The sequence below is a fragment of the Anopheles arabiensis genome, chromosome 2, assembly GCF_016920715.1.
Source record: "Anopheles arabiensis isolate DONGOLA chromosome 2, AaraD3, whole genome shotgun sequence".
Classification (NCBI taxonomy): Eukaryota; Metazoa; Arthropoda; class Insecta; order Diptera; family Culicidae; genus Anopheles; species Anopheles arabiensis.
The window spans coordinates 77,362,515-77,386,195 of NC_053517.1; the positions used below are offsets into that span (position 1 = coordinate 77,362,515).

General features: G+C 41.1%; 1 protein-coding gene across 3 annotated transcripts in view; it reads right to left on the minus strand.

The window, feature by feature from the left end:
• Positions 1 to 826: 826 nt before the first annotated feature.
• Positions 827 to 23,681, minus strand: part of LOC120895622 — a 29,500-nt gene continuing 6,645 nt past the window's right edge. For all 3 annotated transcript variants that reach the window (XM_040299125.1, XM_040299124.1, XM_040299123.1), the window contains 7 exons: positions 22,043 to 22,454; positions 21,793 to 21,930; positions 16,138 to 16,278; positions 14,235 to 14,385; positions 9,841 to 10,140; positions 8,276 to 8,689; positions 827 to 6,212 (listed from right to left, as the gene is read on the minus strand). In XM_040299125.1, the coding sequence (XP_040155059.1) occupies positions 5,255 to 6,212; positions 8,276 to 8,689; positions 9,841 to 10,140; positions 14,235 to 14,385; positions 16,138 to 16,278; positions 21,793 to 21,930; positions 22,043 to 22,247 (2,307 nt within the window). In that variant the 5' untranslated portion in view covers positions 22,248 to 22,454 and the 3' untranslated portion in view covers positions 827 to 5,254. The remainder of the gene's footprint in view (positions 6,213 to 8,275; positions 8,690 to 9,840; positions 10,141 to 14,234; positions 14,386 to 16,137; positions 16,279 to 21,792; positions 21,931 to 22,042; positions 22,455 to 23,681) is intronic.

Here is a 23,681-nt window from a genome sequence, read left to right on the forward strand (position 1 = left end):
AGTCACATACACTCACACATACACATACACGAACGAGTAACGGTACCAAGATGATGCCTCTAATCATCCAAGTGCTCTGCTTGCTGTGGACATTATTCCACGCCGGGCGTCTGTAGCTAAGTGTTTGCGTAAATGATTTGCGTATGTCGCTCGGGAAGTGTTTTTAAGTAATGGCGTATATTTTTATTGACTTGTGTAAAACGAACATATGCACGAGACTTTTTTTTAACTTTTTTCATTCCAGACGTCAATGTTGTGGTAAAGATTTGAAGGTTCTATAAAAACGGCTGGTAATATGCAGAGTATTCATGAACGTGAGATATATTTTATGGACACCATCAGCATCAAATGCTTTAAATGTGTTATGAATGGTGTAAAATATCAAAATATAGCTAGCAAAAATGTTTCAAAAATGATCCACATAGAAAACAAAAACCATTTTATTGAATAATTTATTACCTACCAGGCGTCTCCATTACGAGCCGATCATCTCTCATGTGGAAAAATATGTGCCGGCCTTCTGGAGAAAAGCTAAATTAATATTATTATATTTTTGGTGAAATAATAATTATTTAAACGATGTACTCATATGCTGATGAATTATAATTTTCCTATTGGAGTCATAACAGTGTTTATTTGCTCAAATATTAAAGATTAAATAAAAATCGGTCGTTATAAATAGGATTTCATACTCTACCAAAAGGGGGAAAAAATAATTAAAGAAAAGTACAATTTATGCATAGATAAGAAAACTAAAAGTCAATATTATTGTGATATTTTTTTTCATTTTTACGCTGCACAAACACGCATTTTTTATTACATCAAAACGACATTTATTTACCATCTTCCGTAGGCATCGAACGTTCCTCCATCTTCACACAGTGCTCAAAGTAATCTATATCAGTTTTCCGTATACAAACGCTAGAACGGTCTCGGAGAGTATATAACTTTTACGCTTAACAATTGCTCGTTTTGCTTCACAACGTTCGCTGCTCAGCGTGTGGTATGAGAGTTCCCATCCCCTTCTAAACTATTTTCCGTACGGTAGACATGCAGAGCTGGACAGCATGGAGCAGGAAGCGCATGGAATGGTAATGAAATATTTCACCTTTAAAATAGTAAATTCAAAAAATATAACAAAAAAAAAGCTAAATAAGTGCCAGAAAAACTTATCCACAGTGGTAAGATAAACTTCTACATTCCATGCTGCCAGCTCTACGTTGCAGGGCTGTTCTCTAATCTACTCAACTGCATGACCACACGCAAACTTGCCGCGGGAAAACGGTCCGCGGTTTGAAAAGCTCGTAACAAACAACATATACTTGAAGCTCGTGGTCCTACGCGGGGAGTTAATTTGATTTTCCACTCACATTTGTGTTGACACGCTGTATGCTGCCCACCCAGTGCACACAGTTCCAGTTTTAACCGTGTGCGTGTGTCCGCTTCGTTTCTTTTTGGCACAATGTTTTGGTTTTGATGCTTAGCCGTGTAGTGGTACGTATATGAAATAAATAGACACTGATCTATTCACTCAAATATTGTTTCTACCTTTTTTTTATTACCCTCCTTTGGTGCTTCTATGTGTGCGTAAGGGTGTTTGTGAATTAGCGCTATGTTACGGCTAGTTTCTGTGATTGATCGGTTTTCGGGAAGGTGATGTAAATAGGAGTGGAATGAAATGATGAAAAGTGTTCCATTTCATGCAGATGTTTCTGTTACTAACTGTCTTTTGTATGAGTGTAAGCCCAACCATTCACAGAGTAGCTTTTCGTAAACTGACCTCGATCTCGTGATCACCATTGTAAATATCCTTTTCTCCTTTCCTTACTGTGTAGTTTGTAAACTTCCTAGCTTCATTTCACTGCCCACAGTCCAATTCCTTTTCATGCGCTATTCGTCTTGGGTCATTTGTCTTCCGTTTTCCCAATAAACACACTCACCACTTGGTTGTGTAAATATGCTCTGCTAACTCACTGTACAATATCCGGACAGCAAAAAAAAAAAAAAAAAAAAAACAGCGCCAAGAAGGCAAGTGTGCACACACATCGCATATACAGTAGAAGGTAACAATTCGATAAATATGTCCTCCTTGCACATGTTATTTGTTTTCTTCACTACATCGTTTATGATGGTTATTAAACTGAAACTGAAACAACACGCACATTTTAACCTAATCTAATGCAATTGTAACCACATGTACATCTAGTTTTCTTCTTTATGTCACCACTGTGATCAATTCTCACGCATACATTTAACAGCACATGCTATCGTGCGTCCACGGAAAGCTGATCATCGTGGGATTATATTCGCTCATCGTATTTGTTACTCCTTTCTCGTGCTGTTAGCTAGCAGCTTCCCTAACAAGCTGGCTGGCTTTGGTGCTTTTGATTGTTTTTGTGGGCCGTCATCTCCAAAACAATCCCTCCCATGGCAAACAAACTTGTAAGGTGTAAGTGTGACGGCGTGTGGTTAGTTGATGCCGTAGCCAATTTGCACACGCTCGACCGATTGAAGTTCTTGCATTGCCATTGCCTTTTTTGTGGAAAGTTTTTCTTTGAGCTTTTTTTATGTTTCTCCTTCTGCTCCTTCACTGACACCTTCAAAAGCCTGCTTTCCACTTGCTCGTATTTGACCTCCTTATGTTCGTTTTTTTCTCTCTCCTTCGTTAGTCGTATTTTACTTTCTCTTCCCATTTCCTTATCCCGATGCTAGTGTTGAGCGTAAACATTCGTTAGATATTGAATTTATCGTTTCAATTCTACCTTATCCTGCTTTGTGGTACGTTCCCGTTGTCGGTTGGCCCGTGAAACCTTGGGAACGGTGCTGGTTTTGGGCAGGGAGAGAGCAATTTCGATTTCACTTCGTGCTGCCATTTTTACCCAATCGTATCGGTTCTGGCTCGATTGCTTTGAAGTGAAGCTTTGAGTTTGTGGTGGTTTCTTCCTTTAGTCTCTTTGTCTCGTACGTGACCCAGCTTTCCTGTCTGTTCTGTACTGATTGCCCCAGAGAGAATGTATTGAAATGTGGGGCTACATTTACATTGCCGTCGGTGTGAAGGGTGCAATGGGTGGAAAAAGCGAAGCGTGTAGGAACGCTGGGTAGCACAATGTGTGTTTGTTATTCGGATTCAAATAATTGACTTTGGCATGTGCACCTGCGGAAAATATACCACTTTCACTTAGGCTTCGTGGATCGAGTTTCCTGTTTGATTAGATTAAAGTTGAAATGGAAGTTCATGTTTAAAAAGAATGAAAAAGTTAAGCTGCTTGATATTTCCCTGTGGCATATGTTACTTCACGAAAAAGTTTGTTGGTATCAAATAAAATTAACAATTACTTTAACTGAAATAACTGATTCGAGCCAACGAAACCAAGGCACTGATAAAAATAAACATCGCCAAGCGACGGCAAAAAGTTAAACTAAACATCACTAAACGAGATTGAAATTGTTGTGGTTTTCCGAGCCAAAAGTCCCTTTTCTCCTGGGGGGAAAACAACAAACGATGATGGGTGGTTTTCATTCTTTCCACACAAAATTAACTCACTTACCGTATGGTTGACCTCGGTGGTTAGAAAGTTTTGCGGGACCAATCCGGTGTAATCCGATGACACAAGGTCCTCGGTCGAGTGATCTGTCCCGGTGGAGCAGATTAAAACTTTTGCATCATGATGCTTTATTGCAACGGGGAGAGCATGGTATCATTATGTTTGCCCTCGTTTAGTTGCGAATGTTAGGGATGGTTTGTTTTACGACCATTTTTCTTGGAGCTAACGTAAAATAGCTTCTAATTGTACGAAAGGTTGACAGAAATAGCCAACATTGCTGTTTAAATACATAGCAGAGAGATTAAAAGCTTCACCGCAAGTTCACTATTTTGGCTCCAATTTCACCACACAAGCAGATACTTTTGCAAGTCTTCGATAAGGACAATAGATAAGGAGTTTTTGAGTTAGTTTTTCTTTGCCAACACGTCCAACACAGGAAACGTTATCAAACCACTCGTGCAACATCCCGCCCATACTTTGCTGTGTTTCCATCGACTTGAAGAAATCTGTTGGATAGTCTCAAACTGAACCCGTATAACTTGACTTGAAGATAAGCTTGCTTGTATGATGGATGTTCGGTTGGAATAAAGAGAAAGGCGGCCAAACATTTCAGTAAAGGGTCAGTTATCACGAACCCGCCCACGTCACTGGAAGGATGTCAAGCGTGATGTTGGCGATTTGGGGCGAACAAATGGACGTCCCTTTCCGGTGGGATGTTACATTTGCGGTAGAAAAGTTGGAATTACAACAGCCGCCATTTTTTCTGCTACATTCGTGATTGTTGAAAGTGCTTAACTTTTCTGGCGTTTGGAAGATCAAATCAAGAGAAAGAAGATGATGGAATGGTGGAAAACTATGAAAATCATTTGAGGAATGATGTATGTATAATCAGTGTACATAGTTGAAGAATTGAAGAAGAAAATAACAATTTCAGACAATTCAAAAATCGTAATAATGAAGGTAAAAAAACAGAAAAATTGTTAAGGAATCGAAACTATGAAATAGTACATTACAATATTGTTTGCTCAAAATCGTTAACAACTTCGATATAAAAAACAGGATTCTAAAGACTTCGTATCATAACCTCACAACAACCTTCCATCAACATTCCTACTTATAGCGTGTCGAATTTAATCGAAAGAAAGTCTAATAACCGAAGGCTAGCAAATTGAAATTCCTGGCACATCCCATTCGATGTAATCGAAAACTGCACCAAACGATTGCAACCATTCGACCTCAATTGCATGTGTGTGTGTATGTGGGTTCGTGTTTTATGTCAGCAGCATATCGCTGCACCATGCTGTAACTGTCGTGAAGAAGTAAAAGCGCTTTCGGCAACCAATCGCGCGAACTATCTGCTCCTTTTCGTCCCTGCTCACAAACAAACACAGCCCCTCAGGGCAGCTCTTGTTTCCTCCTTCGTTCGTTTATACACATCCCCGCACGAACGCAATTGAATCTATCGAGCACAGGTCCAGGGCAGACCCACCCATGACGCGGCTTACCTGCGGCGAGGTGACGGAAAGCTGCTGTAATGTTGGAAGCAGCCACTTTTCAACACTTATCGAGCGATTTTCACACACATCACCGTCGCGTTCTGGTCGTCCATCTTCAGTCGTTCTCCTGGGCAGCGGTGAAAGGAACTCCATTAAGAAGGACCGGTTCGTTTAAGGGCTTGACCCGGGTTAGACCATACACCGTCATTGGCTCTATTGTGAGTCTACTTTCTCGTCCTTTGGCACAGCATCTTCCTTCACTTGCGATAGCGCCGTGTGGTTATTGTTTTGCTTTTCGTCCTTCTCTTCTGACCGGGATTCCACGTTCGTGTTCGTAATGCTTTCACTCGCATCCTGTTTTTTCACTGTTGGACTACTGCAGCCACTCATCCGCTCTGGTGCATCCTGTGTAGAAGACTCTTGCTGCTGCTGAGGCACCTCCACCACCGCCATATTGCTTGCGGGCGCCGGCGATATGTCCGCCACGACGCTAATCACGTTCGAGCCCATCTTCCGGTATTCGCCCTCTATCGAACCGGAAGACACCAGATATGTGCCCGGTGCATTATCATGCCCCCCACCGTCAGCCGTCTCTTGCGGGCTCGTGCCAGCAGTGGAAAACTTGCTAAAGTTTTTGCTGCGCCGCTCGTGTATGACCTCGATCGAATCGTAATGGTCGTCGTCGGCCGGGCGCGTCTGATGCTGGAAATTGGGATAACGATTGTTTCCGGTCGCGTTTCCGTTCGGTGCACCGACACCAGCGCTAATTACGTAGATCTGGTCGTACTCGTTGCTAAGCTTTTTGCTCGCACACTTTGGTTTGGGTTTGCGGAAGCTTTTGCTCGAGTTGCTACGGTACAGGGGTTGCTGCTGCCGGTTTGGTGGCTGGGGCTGCTGATTTCCCTGTTCCCCGGACGCCGCCCTCTCCTTGGACGCGAGCACTAGTGAGTCCGGTCGCAGGGGAGGATTTGCAACAGACAACGGTTCGGCAGGGTTGGGTGAGGGATGTTTTTTATTGCTCTGCTCCCTGCCCTCGCCGTTACCCTCGTCGCCGGTGTGATCGTACTCGGGGGAGCTTTCCTCTTCCGGTACGCACGGTTCCAAGCTCGATTGACAGGAGAGATTGCGTTGACTGATCGCCGCCGGCTCGGAGCAAATTGACAGCTGACTCCTATTTGAGCGAGAGAGAAAGAGAGAGAGAACAGTAAAAAGTAAAGTGCAAAAATATATCATAAAGATGATTTTTCTGTTTTTATTTGGTGGACGATGTGGTTCAAAAACTAAAACAAAAATGTATTAAAAAAAACAACAGCAGCACGTGTAAAACAAAGGGCGAACCAAAGAGTAATAATAACTCGGTCATTAGCATCGTTGCGTGACGGAACGGAATTTAGCGTGTCCGTGTGGTGGCAGCTGAAGTGGAAAAGAATCACCACACCACCACCGAACAACCGGACGCGGCGCTATACGACGCAATGGAAAACTGGACGCCACGCGTCAATCCTGTTGCGTCTTAGATTTGTTTGTTTGGCATTTTTCTTCTTCTTTGTTTTACATTGTTTGTGGTCGGTTCAGCGAGGGCAGTTTGCGATCCTTTACGTTACCATGGGCACGCCATGTTTATGCGCCGGCAGGAAGCAGTATAAATCTGAAAGTGATTTTTCTGCCACTCGGTATATAATTCGGGTCGGATTCGGAAGGGCAAAAAAAATGACCCCTGGTGACTATGGTGGCTTTAGGCACGAGGCGGCCACAAAAAAAGAGCGAATGAAACGAAGCGGAAAGGAAAGAAACAATCATGCCCGGGTCAGTCAACTACAAAACACGGCCCGTGGCTTTCTGTTTGTCTTTCGGCCGTGTGCTGGAGAATACGCAATTATACGCTACGCGAATAGGGCCAGCAACAACGAAAAGAGAAAGCCATCAAAATGCCTGCCAAAAATGGCCGCAAAGGGATGTTATGGAGTGGGGATGGGGTAAACAAAATGGCAGGTTTGAAATCGATATGAAACAAAAACACCACCACCGACAACAGTTTCGAAGACATTGAACTTTCGTTTCGAGCCCGTGGGTGTAGGGCTGGTCTAGGGAGAGCTGTTTTGGACAGAAAAGCAGGAAAATTGGAAACTCTTTGTTTCAGCTATAAAATGAAGTTAGGACGCTGGAAGGAAGGTGACCGAAAGGTTCTGTTGGGCTTATATTTGAATGTTTGCGTTGCTGTTCAACAGATGATGAGTGGTAGTTACTCTCTTCTGTTTTTTAGATCCGTTGATACCAATGACCCGTGATTAGTGGCATGCATGTTTGATGATGGACGCTCTATTAACTCTGTACCAGTTTGGACCGTATTTTGGGTGAAGAAAATTACCTCTTAAACATTTTTTTCAACTAAACTTTTTGATTACAGTTATTTGGAAATAAATTCAATTAAAGGCCTCCAATGTTGGTAACTTTTCCAGTTTGCCTTTTTGTGAGACTGATTCATGAGAGTGAAATAATTATAGCAAGCCTGAATAATAGATTGTACCTTTATGCTTACAGCGTTATTTTTCCAATTTAATTACAGTATTTTTTCTTCAAAACGAATCAGTTGGCTAAGTTGAATAAACTAGGCTAGTTATACTTTGAAACAATAATAAATTAGTTAACAAATTGATTCCTTATGCTAGTGAATCGCTAAAGAAATCGTTTAGTACTCAGAAGTACCTATATAAACGTACATTTTCAGTTCATATTTGTGTTCTTCTTCTTCTATTTGGCGTAACGTCCTACGTAGACATGGCCGGTCTATACAGGCTATCGAGACTTAATTCATTACACGTAGCAGGATAGTCAATCCTTGCTACGGGGGTACGGTCCATTCTGGGCTTGAACTCATGGCGGGCATGTTATTGAGTCGTTCGAGTTGACGAATGTACCACGGTACCGCCCCTTTTGTTTCATATTTGTGTATTACTAAAATTATTAGTGCCTTCCAGAAGAGCAGATAATGGTTTCAAAATGTCATAATAATACTATATTTAAAAAAAAAAACATAACTTGTAAGAAACATCAATTTTATCCGAAATGGACAAAACAACACTAACGACAACTTCCAAACCTATTCGGTCCGTCACTATGGGCGAGTTATTAAAAATAAACTTCAACTACCAAAAAAGACACAGGCAATATTGCGGCGAATGAGGTTATGGCATGAAAGACACGTGCTACAGCTAAATAAATAACGCCACCTACCGGCACTCCTTCTCGACCGACGGCGTCGATATGGGCCCGAACGCGGGCGTCGTGCCCTTTCTCGGGGGCGTCAGCCCGAGCACCAGCGACCGGTCCGGGCTGTTGATTTCGATCGTGGATGCTGCCCCGCGCGAATCGACGCTTGGCGTTTTGGAGATGGTGGAGGCACGTCGGCTACCCCGGTTCAGCTTGGAGGAGACGGACGTATTGGAGATGGTGGAGGCACGTCGGCTGATGTGGCCGTGTTTGGGGCTGCCGAGCGATTCGTCCTTTTCGATTTTGGTCTGGCGGGACAGGACGTGCCGGCGGGCCGTATCCGAGCGTTTGTTGCGATCTCGCAGCTTGTGCACGGGTACGATCTCGCCCCCGTACCCGTACTGTACCGAACCGTGCGAGCCGGCTTGATTGAGTGTCCTTGCGTGGTGTCAGCGCCAACAATGTGGTGGAATTATAGAGTCGGGAGTAAATGAGAGGTTGGAATATGGTTGAGTTGATTGCATTTTTAATGACAAGTCAGCAGTTTTGAGTGGGACTGTAATAAACTATGAGTAATTATAGAGTCTGATTGAATTTGGCAAACTGTGGTCGAGTGCCCATTCGGCAGGTTCGAGATGTAATAGCGTTCATTTCGGTTGTTCTGTGTGTTTGATGAAACAATTCAACGATTCGTAACGCAATCAGTTCGTATCGTTAAAGCTTGTCATTCAATTGCACATTTACAATCATTATCATATCGTTACTATCGTCAAAATAATTTTCCACCTTGGATGGCATTCAAGCCTATTTGAGTTTTACTTTCCCTCGAACATTTAATAACTTGTAAAATCTAAACGTAAAATAAACAAAATATATTAATGAATTTAATAGTTCCATTCTCTTTTTCATACAATACACGCCCAATTTATGGAATTAGTTAAAATAATGTCATATAAAATGAATCATTTAAATCAAATTAATTCAAGGGGTCATCCATAGAGTACGATACACAAAATATGATAATACTGTACTAACTCCCTCCCAGTTAAGTAAAATGTTTTAATTGATTGAAAAAACAATTCGTCATGCATTTTATAACTGTTTAACAAAAAAATGGTCATCAATAGGCTATTTGACAATTTTCCCAACTTAGTTGTTTTTAGACTAAATACTAAAAAAAAAATCAATTCAAATCTAGCTTAAAAGAATGCTACACTTTTGTTAAAGAAAATTTTTGGATGACTTCTTCAATTTTTGTTATTTTTTAGTTAATACTTGATAATCTATTGCCAATACAAATAATTATACTGTTTACTTGCTATTTTATTGTTATTTCAGAATAATTTTCTGTAGATAAAAAAGATATTTATAACAAACGTTTTTGCTTTTGTCAAAACGTTACGAAGATGTACTGCTCATCTTTATCGTGCCATTTCCTTCGTTCAGCTTCAGCTTCATAATTTATTCAACAAAAATTGTTCCGAAACGCTTCATAATACGGACAAAACGACCATCTCATCACCAAACTCTAAAACACCTCACATTTATCCAATCCCTACGCCATCCGTCCGCCACCTGGCTGCACCTACCTGGCCAGCGGTTCCGGTTCGTCCACCGACAGGGCGTGTCGGTGAAACTGAAGCATCCCTGGATGTAGCAACCCACTGCCAATGGGGTCCCGCGTCGACCGCTGTACCATACTGCTGACGCGCGATCCCCGATGATGCCGATGGTGGCCACCCGCCTCGGACCGGATGTTGGCGGGCGAGCCGGAGGCGAGCAGTGGAACGTTCAGCTTTTCGGCGTACAAATTGGGCACCGAACCGCTTCGTGACACACGCCGGCTTTGGCTTTCGCTCGGCCGCCGATGGGGTGACGTTTTCGGTGTCCTGAAAGAAAGCGTGTTTGCGTGTAAGCAAGATGAAGGAAAAAAATGTTGATGAAATAAAGTGTGAGCCATAAGATAGCCCTCCCTCCGTTGGGTGTTTGGGGATGGTTGTGCTGGTGCCTGTAACGAGTGAAACGATTCATCATCACGGCTCAACGGATAGTGTACTGTATCCTTCCACCGGTTTATTTGGCCGCGTGTTGCGGTTTGGTCCTTATCTGTCTAGTGCCACCGTGTGGCGATGGCGTCAATGGGGCCTGGCTGGAGTGTTTTATGATAAATTGTACAATCTTCCGAGCGCCGGCAAAAGTGACGGTAATACGAGTTGGAGTTGGGCATGAAACAGTAGTTGGTGGCTTAAGGGATGCTTATTTCGTTATTGCTAGCTACATTCTTAGTATTTTCATTATTATAATTAGCTGACATAATTCACCTTTATGGCTCAACAGTTCAAGTGAAAATTCTTTCCCTATTTGAGTATAGGTGTATTTTTACATTTGTAAGATTTAGTATATAATTTACAAATTGTATAGAGAGCCCTATATTTTTCGAGGATAAATTGCTGAGTATGATTCAGTATCAGTGCAATATTCATAAATATTTGCGAGCAATTTATTGGTTGTTTATTCTTTAACTAAACTAGTGCGTTATTATGCAAATAAAAATACATTGCTTCAACATTGTAACGTAGCATAAAACGTATTTGTTGTAAATGAATTATATTTACAAAGAATCAAGCTGTCTGAAAACTCTTCCCTCGCTAGAGCATAATAAATGTTCCCAGCTCGGTCTCTCTTCATCAGTGCAATCAAATGCAAGTCCCTCAATTTGCTTGATCCACTTACCACGTTTGTACTGTTTTAGTATGCAACAAGAAGGTCAAACAAACTCACACTCTTCAACGTACGGTGTATATGCTAAGGGCGTTCATTGTGCAGCTTAATCGTTGTCGAAAGAAAGCACCGATGCATGGGAAAGAGTACACTGTTGCGTTGATTGCGGCTAGAAATCCGGTGAAATGTACTGGGACATTTCAGTGAGACCATCTGGTTGCTTGGAAACATTGGGACTTGCTTGCATGGAGTAATGATTGCACGTCCACACAAAATGTCCCTCTTGCCAAGGTTTGTACTGCCAATCCACACGGTGCAATGTAAGTCGGAGAAATTTAATTAACACCAAAAACGGAAACAATCGTCCTACCCCTCCCCAAACATGCAGTTGCTGTTGAGCCACAAACCCGGTGCGGTACGGAATGGTTTAATTTATAGCAACAATGTGTTTCTATTGTGTTCTTTTACACTCTATAAATTGCGTTAGAGGTAAATGATATTGTTGAAATTCTCACAGTGGACATTTTTAGGGCGAATGGGTAAATGAGTAAATGTTGAAGATTCATTTTTCTGCATTATTATGATTTTATTTCGAACTTTAAGAAATTATACTCGTTTGAAAACTCTTAATATAAGAAAATCAAAAACGAAAATATAACTAATTTTAATAGTGAAAATTATGTTTCTTGTATTCAAACAAATCTTAATCATAATTCAAACTAAGAAAACATTCGAGATTTCTAAATATTTACTATTCATGACACGCATGCCTTCGTCAAAAATCACACATAAAGGCTCCCAAAACGGTTTGCAAACTGTTACACAAACACTGTACCAAAAAGTATATTATCAAGACATCAAGCAGCAAAGCATTCGCCCACACTGCTAAACTGCTTCTGCTGAGCCCTCCCTTTGATTGGCTTTTCAGTAATCCGCTTGCACGAACAGGGACAGGAAAGTTGTCGTCGTGTCCACACGAACCGGGAAACATCTTGGCGAACTGTACCGTCCTACAAAGAAAAGTAGCCTCGTAACCTGAATTCATTGTCGCCAGCGCCCCATTGTCTCCGACGGCGAGGAAGCCAGCCGATGACAACCAACCCAGCAAACCGGCAACAGCCGAAGCAAAGCGTTAAGAAACGCAGCGAAATTACTACTACACAAAGTGTTGCCCGCTGAGCCAGGGCACAAATTACGTTCCGTGGCATCAATTGGCGGTTGATGGCAGGCAAGCGAGACGTTCCGAGCGGTGCGCCGGGTGTAATAGACCCTGGACAGCTCGACGGTTCGACGGTTGGGTGTAGGATTTCACGGAATGGAAAAATGGAACACCGATGCTTCACTTCAGCTTCTCCATTAAGTGTGAAAACGGCGAAAGAGCTAAAGCGTTGCGGTGTACACCAAATGTGAAATGTTGTGATTTCTTGTAATTTGTACCAGCTGCTGTGACGACGATGGACGATATGAGCTTACATTCGTTGATGTGGTGACGTTAGACAAGGAAAACGAGGGAGCTGGTTGGTTGGTTGGTAAACATATAACAAATGATGTTCATGACTGCACGCTATACCTCGCACACATCCGTGTTAGTTCTCTCCGGGGAGCCAAGAAACTGGGACACTTAAATCGCTTCAGCTTAATGTCTGATGATAATGCAATTGATAAAACAATAATGTTGATGGCGGTGTAGCGATAATTTACGATGACCTATAAAGTGGCCATATTGAGTGAGCTTCGGTGTGAGGTTTGTTTCATGGGGAAAACATTTAAACTATCAATTTATATGCTTTTTTCACTTTACATGTTGTGTTACAATAAAACGCCAAACTAAATTTGATACCGTACAAAAGAGATCGCAAAAACATCTTATTTTTATGAAAACAGTCACCGGAACGTAACACGGTCCAGTTTACCGATAAAGCATCACTCGCTGACTATGCAGGCATTTGCGTGTGGGAAGTGGAAAAATACTCAACAAGATCCTACTATCTGCGCTTTACCTTTGCGCTCGTTTGCTGATGTTTGGTAGCAGATACTTGCACCAATCTATACGCTCGATGTGAAAGTAGTATCGATTTGCGTCCAAAAATAGGACCCACCATCCATCGCATCGGCCCTGAGCGAAGTTTATCTTATGGTTTGGGGAATGGTTTTTTCTCGGAAAAAAATTTGTTGTTGCCGAGAGGTAATGCTATGGCTACATATCAGCCGTAACGGATGTTGGAACAAACCGTTGAAAGGTTTCATTCCTAAGAAGAGCAATCAATGTATGGGAAAATATGTGCAGAGAAGATTCTTTTACTAATAGAGAACATGGTGGAAGCTATTCCAAGTCGCCGAGAGAATTGAGGTCGTTCCGGATCTCAAACTTAAGTAATGTTGTCATCGTTTTTTGACGCGGAAGTGGCTGAAATACCTGCAGAACATGTGTTTGTACCTGTTACAAAGCTTTTCCAGCCCGATTTAATTAAAAACAACATGAAAAAATAACATATGTTTTGCAGCTGTGACATGAATTTTACGACAACATGCTTCGTTCAGCCACCACCTGATGCGCTAGTGAAAATCGAAATTATACTAGCGAGTACGATCAATGTATTATTATCAATTTTTAACAAAACTATATAGTTAGCTTTTACTCAGAGAAAAACATCCATATCCAATTCACCCTTCTTTCAGTAAGCAACTGTCATTCTATCTTGGATGCAGATCACTTCACAGGATGCACCTATTATCCTATTTGCATCCTATACGGCCATGCCTTAGGAAGATTGATCCCCGTGACATGGCATTATGGAAATGAGCTTGGATGATATTATGCGCATAAGTGTATACCACAGGCATGGGTTGACTTTTGATGAGTAGCTCTTGTAAGTGTGCCGGTATGCAAATTGTCAACCCAGAGAAGATTATCAGTATGCTTGGTAAGTAGCTGCAGTTTGGTGGCACTGAACTAACACCAAATAGAGCAGTGGAATATGCTTTTTATGACGCATTATAAAACTTAATATTTGGATAAACAACTTAAAACACATAAAAACAGTGCTAAAGGTGGATAAAATTGACGACCTTGTAGTTTGTCAACAAATATCTAAAGTAGCCCCTGCTCATTGCTCTTTTGCCTTTCGTTAATATGAATAACATTACACATTGGGTCTGACATAAAAAAATATATATACACGCCGTAAAAGCATCCATCATATCCGCAAAGACTCTTATCAGCTTGAACAGTCTTGTCGTCTGTTTCAGCATGACTACCTACCCTAAGGCTTTGGAGAAGTGTACAAGAGCTGCCGTGAGTGCTTTGCGGTCCGGGACCTGCTCTGTGGCGGGCGAAGTTCGAAAGACGCCCAAGTGCTGTTCCCAGCGGGCAGTCTGCGGTCCCATGATTGCTGTTGGACCATTCGAGACACCTGAAATGGAAGTGAAGAAAGTGAAAGAAAAACACATGCACAAGAGCGGTTAGAGAGTTTGTTTTATGTATATTACTCGACTTTGGGCTGTAACTGTGAGTTGAGTTGAATTATGAAACTGTAACTGAACACATCACACTCGTTTGTCTTCTACGCTGTGTAAACTCCTCCTACTTGGTTAGCAGGATGTGCAATGTTAAACATTTAAAAACGGAGCTGTCGTGTAGTGATTATCATTTGCAAAGATGCAAAACAGAATGGATGGAAAGAAGAGGAATAATGTGCTAAATATTACTTCCCTACTGATAGGGGAATGTGAAAGTTTCCTAACAAGTTGCGGTCTTAAGTCTTTATACGATTGCACGCTGAAAATCGGTGTCTAGAAGTCATGCTCTTCAAGAAGCCGAGTGTACTGCGGTTGGCAGAGAACTTGTATTGCTCAACTTTCTTCCCGTTAAGTATGGTGCTGTTCACATACCGTACAAGCAACCATCGTGCGCTCGTGGGGGGAAGTAACGAGCAAAAGAGGAAGCCCGAGGATGTACCTTACTTGTAATCCAACGATGCAACCGACCGCCTGTATTTTGCATTATTTCTTCATTCCAGCGCAGGGCTTTGTACCACACGCCAACGTGCCATAATGAGGATCTTTTTATCTCATTTCGACTGTGGTGGGAAGAAGTTTTAGCCACATCAAACTACACCGCAAACAAGAAAACTTTAATTGAGAAAAGATGACAAGACACCGAGGGTGCGGGTTGATTTTAGCTCCAAGTTTGTCTCGTGAAAGACGTTGAAGATGCGTTGTGGTAATGATTATTACAGCAGAAACGATAATTCAGATGAAAAGTCAGTACTACTTCAATATACGCCAATTGCTACAAGCTATAATTTAAACCTAAAATATTCTTCGATAATTAAAGTAACAACTCTAGTTGGAATGCTGTAGCATACTTTAACTTGTAAATAAAAATACTTGTGTGTAACGAAGGAATATCAGATTCTATTACAAAAGGTACAAAGAAATTCGCTTTAAAAATGTTGGTTTGAAGCAAGTTCCCAGAAGGATTCTTGTTTGTACCTACGCTGAACATATCTCTACCATGATAGTATCAGAAGCAAGAGCATCCCAAACAAATATAAAGAGCTGCACGAATTGCAGCCGCTGCCAACAATATGACAACAGCTTGTTCCTGGAATTCGCTCGCGTCTATACTGCGTTACATTTTCCGGTAGGTGTATGCCGCTTCTGTTGGCATAATGTTGGCAGGAAAGTGCTTGTCAGATTCTGTTTGCTTTTTTACGAACCATTTCACCGGCAGTCATTGCAATCTACGATTACGCATTTAGCTGAAGGCGTATCAATTCAATGGAATGTCTGAAAATGGTAAAATTCGTTAAAGGCAGATGTTGATTGGGTTTGCTTTTTTTTGGTAATGCAGTTGATGTACTGAACATGCTGTGAAATATTGGTAAACGTTACACTTCAAATCATAAACTGTTGGAAGAGATCCGTTTTTGAGTGCGATCAGAAAGCTTGTTCTATGATGGTAAGACACGCATATCTCACAAAAGGTGAGTCACCTTTCAGGGACATTTGATTTACTTCTTTTAACCCTTCTCAAGATGATGAGGATAATGGAGGCCCTCGTCATAATCTCACTCTCCACTTAAACCTAACCTAGTGCCAGCTTTTGACAGCAATAGCAAATTGAGAAATGAATACACACCGTTTGCTTAAATCGAGCTTACCTGTGGAACGTCGCGAGTTATTGTTGCGGCTAGGATTTCGGGCGGATCCCTGAGCGTTCAGCTTGAACCGGGCTGGGACCACCTTGGCCGCTGAGTCTCGGGCTTCGAATGTCATCACGCACGAAGCCACCACGATGAAACCTGGCAATGGGTGGAATAGTTTCATTAAAGATGGTAAAAGAAAATTGAGACATTACGAGAGTTTTTCTGACAAAACATCAAACATTAGAGACCTGTTTTCGACCATTTTTTTCATTTTTTTGGGATGTTACTTCGCCTACGCGTTTGTAACCCTTTGCCATTAACATTTCAATTGTGTGTAAATGTCAGACACATCTTTTCCATTTGTCAGCCGGTATTTTCTTTGCTGCTTTCGTCAACCAGTCCCCCCGATCCTTTTCAACTTTTTTCCTCCTCCCGCAAAAGACTTGTTTTGCGAAAGGTTCGAGGTCATGGTTGTATTCTTTTCGTATCCGGAAAAAAGGGTGAAGCAACACACTCGACTCTGCGGAAAGTTTGCGAGGGATTGACGCGAAGCAGAGCTGGGGTTTTACAGCGAAACAAGAACACACCGAAATTTGATCCCATCTGTACGTCTGTAGCTGTACAGGAATCGCGGAAAAGAGTGGAAAAAGCTCCACGTGAAATGAAAACAAAATCGCCGAGATGTAAAAAGAACGCGCAATTAGCAAACGAAACCAGACGGGCGCGCTTTCCGAGCAAATGTTTTGCAGTATCTTTTGGGTTTGGCTGAGTTGTTTTCTGGGGTTTTCCGACGAACGGACCTTTTAGATAAGCACTGGGATACGCTTCAGTGTGCCCGTGAATGACATGAGGTGGTTCCAAGAAACGGTAAAAATGAAATAAAATGGTAAAAGTTTCAATTTCATGTCCCATGCGTACATTCCTTTCATTATCTATGCGTAGAATGTGTTGGTTTTGCCTTTCATATAAATATCATTTGCCAGAAAATTAAACATGATCCTTCATGGCAGTCACGACGCACATGTATGTTCAGTTGAGCGAAAACGTAATTTAGAAGCATGCTTTTACCTATAACTGGCTTCATTTGGCCTGAAATCTTTAATTAGATTATCTTTTGAACGTTGTTGATTTAAAACCTCACGAGTAAAAAATGGATATAAGTATTCAAATCATTTACTAGTATACACATTCGTAAACGGGATCTTGCGGCAAGCTTTGCATGCTTTATCATGTACCAGGCGCCTCCATTAATCTGTTTTCACACTTTTTGTTTTTGCTTTATGGTTTTGGACCGTTCCTCCTAAATAAAAAAAATCCTTAATGGTAGGGAAAAATAGCAAAACAAGACATTGTTTCGATATTTACTTTTAATGCACAAAAAAATGTAACGAATTTTATGAATGACATAAAAAACAGCTTTGCACCATCCAAAAACCGATTTTAGGGCCCTTTCCGTTTTAAGTTTTTAGGCTGAAATTTCAGCATGTCAGCTGTTTGGATTGTATAGCAGTTTTTGAGCAGCTATCTAAGCGTGTATAATATACAGGTGGGCTTATCCCAAGGTGTATGAATTTAGAAGGCTGATTTTTATTGCTTCTGTTTCTGAATGAAGATTTTAAGAGTGTATTGTGTATTCGTCAAGCCTCCAGCAAGCTTGTTTGAGCAAAAGTTTTCACCCGTCATGTCAAAAAGTTATGTTCGAATTTGGTTATAATAAACATACTATGAGACCACCTGGACTACATACACTTTGATTCTAGATTCTACCACCTGATCTCTTTAATGCAACTTGGGATAAATGAAAACACCACCTTGATTTGCCATGTTTGCCGAACAGGTACTGGAATCTAATTCTAGCTCTGAGGCTAGAATAATCTAGACTGAATATAACAGGCTAGTTTTGTGTGTGGTTTTGTATGGACCCGGTTTACATGATTTCAGCCTCCAACTGTCAAATTCGATACAAAAAGCTGACTAGAATCGTGAAGAGCCCCATTTGTACTTGTTTTGCCGATGCTAAATTCCCATTTCGCTTGAACGATAACCGCAAAAACAACTAGCAAAACAACAGAACATCTGTGCGACAAAACCAAAACAGTCATAATTCTATAACAAGAGCGCACATCCAAAATCCATCATTTTCACACACCGATGAGTTTGTCCAAACAGGCAGCAAACCATACAAACCGTCGCCCGTTCAGCATTTGCATTCCCGTAGCAAGTTATCCTTTGTGGATTGACAGATACAGATGACAAGTGGAACCAATTTGCATACGCTTGTCATACGGCGAGAGCATTTTTTTCACTTTTTACGCTCGAACCAAATTCGAACTTTCACTAACAAACACACATTCCGGGTACGCTAAACAGTGTACGTTATCGCATTCCTTTCAATTCGTTTCTCAACCCCCAAAGATGGAAACTTTCAATTCAAATATATTATTTTCCATTCAATACCGGAGCGTTGTGTGTGTATGTTTTTTTTCCTCCACAAAAGAAACATGATTGTGTTTTTTTTATCTCTCACTCTTTTTCGCTTCACATACCATTTTAGTGATGGCATTCGCCCCTGCTGGTGAAAAGGATCGTCAAGTGGAATTTTCATCTCATCCTAAATGGTGTGAGAATGCCTGCTGGGCTCTCCCCGTACGGCTTTGCTATGGGGATCGTTATCTTGTTTGGGGCCAAAACAGCATGGGGAGCCGGTTTGTGTGTGAAATATGTTTGCAGCCGGTCTGAAGTGGATCAGACGGAACGTTTGTCAGATAAAGCTGCTAACGATGATATGACGGAAATGGGAAATAAAAGGAATGGGCTTACAGGATTAGAGTACGAGTCGTTAATCGATGTTAATTATTAGTGGGTTTAAACCGATCCATGATTATTTTTGGGTTTGAACTGTGTGATTAAGCTTTCGTGACATTTTTTAATATGAGTGAGTTTGATGAGTAGTTTGAAACATTGATACAGACGAAGTATGGATATTATAATGTTTTTTTTATTTGGAACTACTAAGGTGAGACAGTAATAAAAAAACTAAGAAATATATGCCTTTTCGTAAGCACAATACACACAGCAGTTTGAAATTTAGGTAATCGCATTTATATGTGACTTATTTCCGACGATGGCAGGAGCATTCAACTGGCATTGTAGGCCATCACGTCTATCCATAGACCATCTGGCTACCTTTTTATATTCAATCCAACTTTTATACGGGGTTTCGAATCATATAAGGGAATAGTTCAATCACTTAGCGGAATGTTGCAAATCGGTAGAGGAATGTTGCAAACAATCTGTGGAAGTTTGCAATCATATAGTGGAGTGTTGCAATCGATTAGGGGATTTTTGCAAGCGTACTGTGGAGCTGTCATCAGACTGTGGGTGCCGGTGTAAAAAGCCTCGAATTGATACCGATGATGTTTTTATTTAAAACTTCATTTAGAGTTGTTTTCTTGTGGGATTCAGCTGTACACATGATAAAATAAATAAATCCTGCTGCGGAGCAATAATTAAATATGATAAGTTAGCAAGATTGACGAAAATATGTTGAGGTATTTACAGCGGCACCCACAGTCGGATGACAGCTTCACAGTACGTTTGCAAAATTCCCCTATTCGATTGCAACACTCCCCTATATGATTTCAAACTTCCACAGCTTGCTTGCAACATTTTCCTACTGATTTGCAAAATTCCCCTAAGTGATTGAACTATTCCTTTATATGATTCGAAACCCTGTAAGGCAGTCTTTTAAGAAGTTACATTGCTTCATCGCTTTGTTTATTATATAGCTTTCAAATACTTACACAACATACTTGTGAACAATTTCTACATCGGATTGATATACAAACTACCCATGCATTTTAAAATAAAGAATGTTAAAATAAAATCGAAAGGATGTCTTGGATGGTCATTACAATTGAATAATTTATAGCTTTGAAAATGTCTATGGGAAGGCGTTCTTTCTGAAATGCCTTTAGCTTGTTAAGGTAAGAGATAAATAGTGACATAAAATATGGTTAGATTTTTTACTATTTAGATACTATGGTATGCAACAAAACCTAGACCCCGGGACTCGAGAGAGAATTTTAGCAGCAATCATTGTTTCAAAACTTCCTGTTCATCATTATTCATCATTTCAAGGATTTAACGTTTTTTGTGTTGATTAAATTTCCACAAATATTAAAAAGTATCCACAAATTTGACTACAAATAAGTTAGGTCGTTACGCCAAGAAAGCAGACAATATTGTAGTCATTTATGCACCATCCCGAACACTTAGGTCTAGAGAAACTCTACGGCTCGCTCAACCCCGTTCCAGCGCTGGTCGGTCTGACCCTATGTTCCGCATGTCGGCTGTCTTCAATACTGTCTCGGACTGCTTCGACATCTCGACTCAGTGCTTCAAAGAACGTCTCCGGCTTTTGCCGTGGCCGCAGTGCATTGCGATGCAAATCTTGTTTTTGTTATGTTTTTTTTTTTAATGAACTGTTACATCTTAAATAGGCCATTCGGCCCATTGAAGATTAAATAAATAAATAAATAATAATAATAATAATAATAATAATAATAATAATAATAATAATAATAATATACACTAAGAATTCAGCAAAGCTTGCCCGAAATAATTTGCTTTGTTTAAGCTGTTTTTACTTACAAAAGGGTTTTATGCGCAAGCTATGAAAAACTCCATCATAAACAACAATCTTTAGATTAAGGCAACATGTAATATACAACGTCGTAAGAAAACATGAAAAATGATTGTAAATTGTTGCAGTTTTTAAAGCATACAACTTTGTTACTTCCAACAGAGTTCGTTCCGCATTGCGTAAAACGAATTTAATGCATGTCTGACACCCATTTTCCCCAACCATGGGTGCGAAGTAGCAAACGATGACTGGCTATATTTTTGGCTGTCCAAACTCAACGAGCCACCATCAACGAACCCAAAAACGTACGCTTCTCCTTTGATAGAATCATCAAAAGAGACCATGCTCTCGCTCGCGTCTGGCTGGTCCGCTGTGTACAAAGTATGGTTCGTTGGTTCTGTGCGAGTTGCAAAGTGTGTGATCTTTCTTCATGTAAACCCCATCAACGACGTATCCTTTCGACAGTGGTAGTAGCACCAACAACGAACACAGAAAACGGTATGTCTCCCATGTGCAGTCATCACTTCATTAAACATGAATATTTCTTTCCGCTGTTCGCGTTCACATCCATGCCGATCTTACATTGAGGAATTATTAAGCTGGTGTTCGGTCGATTGTGGATAGGGCTTTTCTCCAATTTTCTTTCCTGCAAGACATTAATCATTGGAAAAATCGAGGGAAGAAAACGTCGTTCGGTGGCAATGATTTACTTCAAATGTGTTCACGGAAAACGAAATTACTGCTGAGTGGAATACAAATGAGAAATTGATGGTGAGAAAAGCACAAACAATTGCAATGCTTTTAGAGTAATGTAGGCAACTGAAAATATCAGTTTCATAACTTTTTTTCTGGTAAAACATAATCCGTTTAGAATGAGTCATCAGAATCCCATATTTGGTGTCTCGCTCATTACAGTTGGTGAATTCAACATCCATGCTAATGCAAAAAGGTTCATGCAGTCACTATCGTTTGACACGATAATCCACAATGATGGCCGAAAACTGCCTCTTTCTAGCGTGACTTACCGCCAACGCCCATGATGATGGGACCGACGTAGGATAGATTGTTCAGGTGTAATCCTCGGTGCTCGTTTTTAACGCGTATCGACGACGTGTTGTTGCTTCGCACGTCCGACAGCGAGGGAAAGTTGTTTGCGTAGTATCCTGTGGGAGAAAAGAGCACGATGAAACGATACAGTACCAACCGAGATCTAGATGGTGAAGATATTCGAGAAAGAAAAGATGGTCTCGCACAAACGACCGTTTGCAAACTTACCTACGGTGGCCATTGCACCGCCAACGAACATAAGCACCATCCCGAGGACGAGGGCGCGACAGGCATGCCACAGGCAGCGGGAAGTCATTTTCCCCCGCACCACCTGCACGTTCCAGGTCGCGCCGGATGCGGGATGGGCCCGCCGGAGCGGTCCGAGCGATGCTTTGCGGCGGCTCTGCCATTGCGAACCGCCACGAGCGTGCATAGCATAGCCAAGGCCAAGGTGGCGCCGGAGTTTCTGTCACGCTAATTCGTGTACTCCCCCCCACCTCCTACTCTCTTAGCAGCACCACCGCCGCCGGAAACGCAACGGACACGGTCGGCACATTCGAGCGCGTACTGTCATTCACCCCGAACCGCACGGCGGGAAAGCGCCTAATCCAGCCCGAGATGATTTATCACTTCTCCGATGCTGCGAACGAGAGGGGAAAGTATGAGTAGATCATTAGCTATTGCAATAGAACCCGACGCTTGCTGCTCCATGAAGCAGAATAATGATATTACTAATATGGGACGGTGAAATTTGCTGTGAAAAAGTTGTGCGTTGTGTGTAGGCAGTTTAGAGGATGGGAAGAGTTTGAGCTGTCGCTAGAGGGCTGGGAACGTTGTTAGAGCGAGATTACATTGGTTGTGTGTATCATTTTCCTTTCACACAACCTGTTGAACAGCTATGCATGTTGTACGACACGCTGGGCGTTGTATTTACACAAACTGCGGGAAGCCGTTATTGAGTCAATTAAGCAGAAGTAGTAGCTATAATTACAATGCAAACTCCGTTCACAATAAACTGCTTCAATCTATTGTTTTCCTATTCAGTTCAATTGCGTTCAATGCCGCCCAATGTTATAAAGGAAACCATCATTTTATGTCACTTTTGACAAACGCTTCCATTGTTCTCGCTTTGATCAAGTTTGGAAACAGGCTTAAAATGATTGTTTTGGTTGGTTGTAGTTGTAAAATTATAAAATGAATATTCAAACAAACATTGCATGAGCATGAGGTCGAAGCATTGATTGAAACTGTGATGGATGGACTAAAAATAATTTTAGTAAAAGTTTCTGAACCCATACTTCTCAAATCCTTCAATCGACGCGTTTTCCATTGACATATGACTTGAACCATAGCCCTGTGGATTATTGTGGACGAAGCATCGTCCGAGAGGTTATCAATAACCGCTCGTTTTAATAGAAACAAATACATCTCTTCCGAGCTTTCCAAAGTTAACAAATTTAGACTTTCATTGACTGGAAAGTTAAATAAAATATTAAAGTAGATAAAGTAGGAATATTTTTTCTCATTTGGTCACATATTGTTTCTTTGCAACTTTAAATACAATATAATCATGTGACATCAAGCCTCCATAATTGAATGATTTTGATGGTAAATTTTAAACCCAAGAGACTCATTAAAGCGAAAAATATAAATGAACAAGAGTTGTAACAAAGATCACAAAATTGTTGCCATAGATAATTTACTTGTATCATTAAAATGCGTATTTTTACGAAAATGATAATTTAGAATTGAATTAGGGAAATTTATTCATAAGAAGCCAAAAATTGACCATCACAATGATAATGATTGTTGGATAAAACTTTAGCAAAGCCTACGGTTGGTTTAGGACAGTATATAATATTACTTC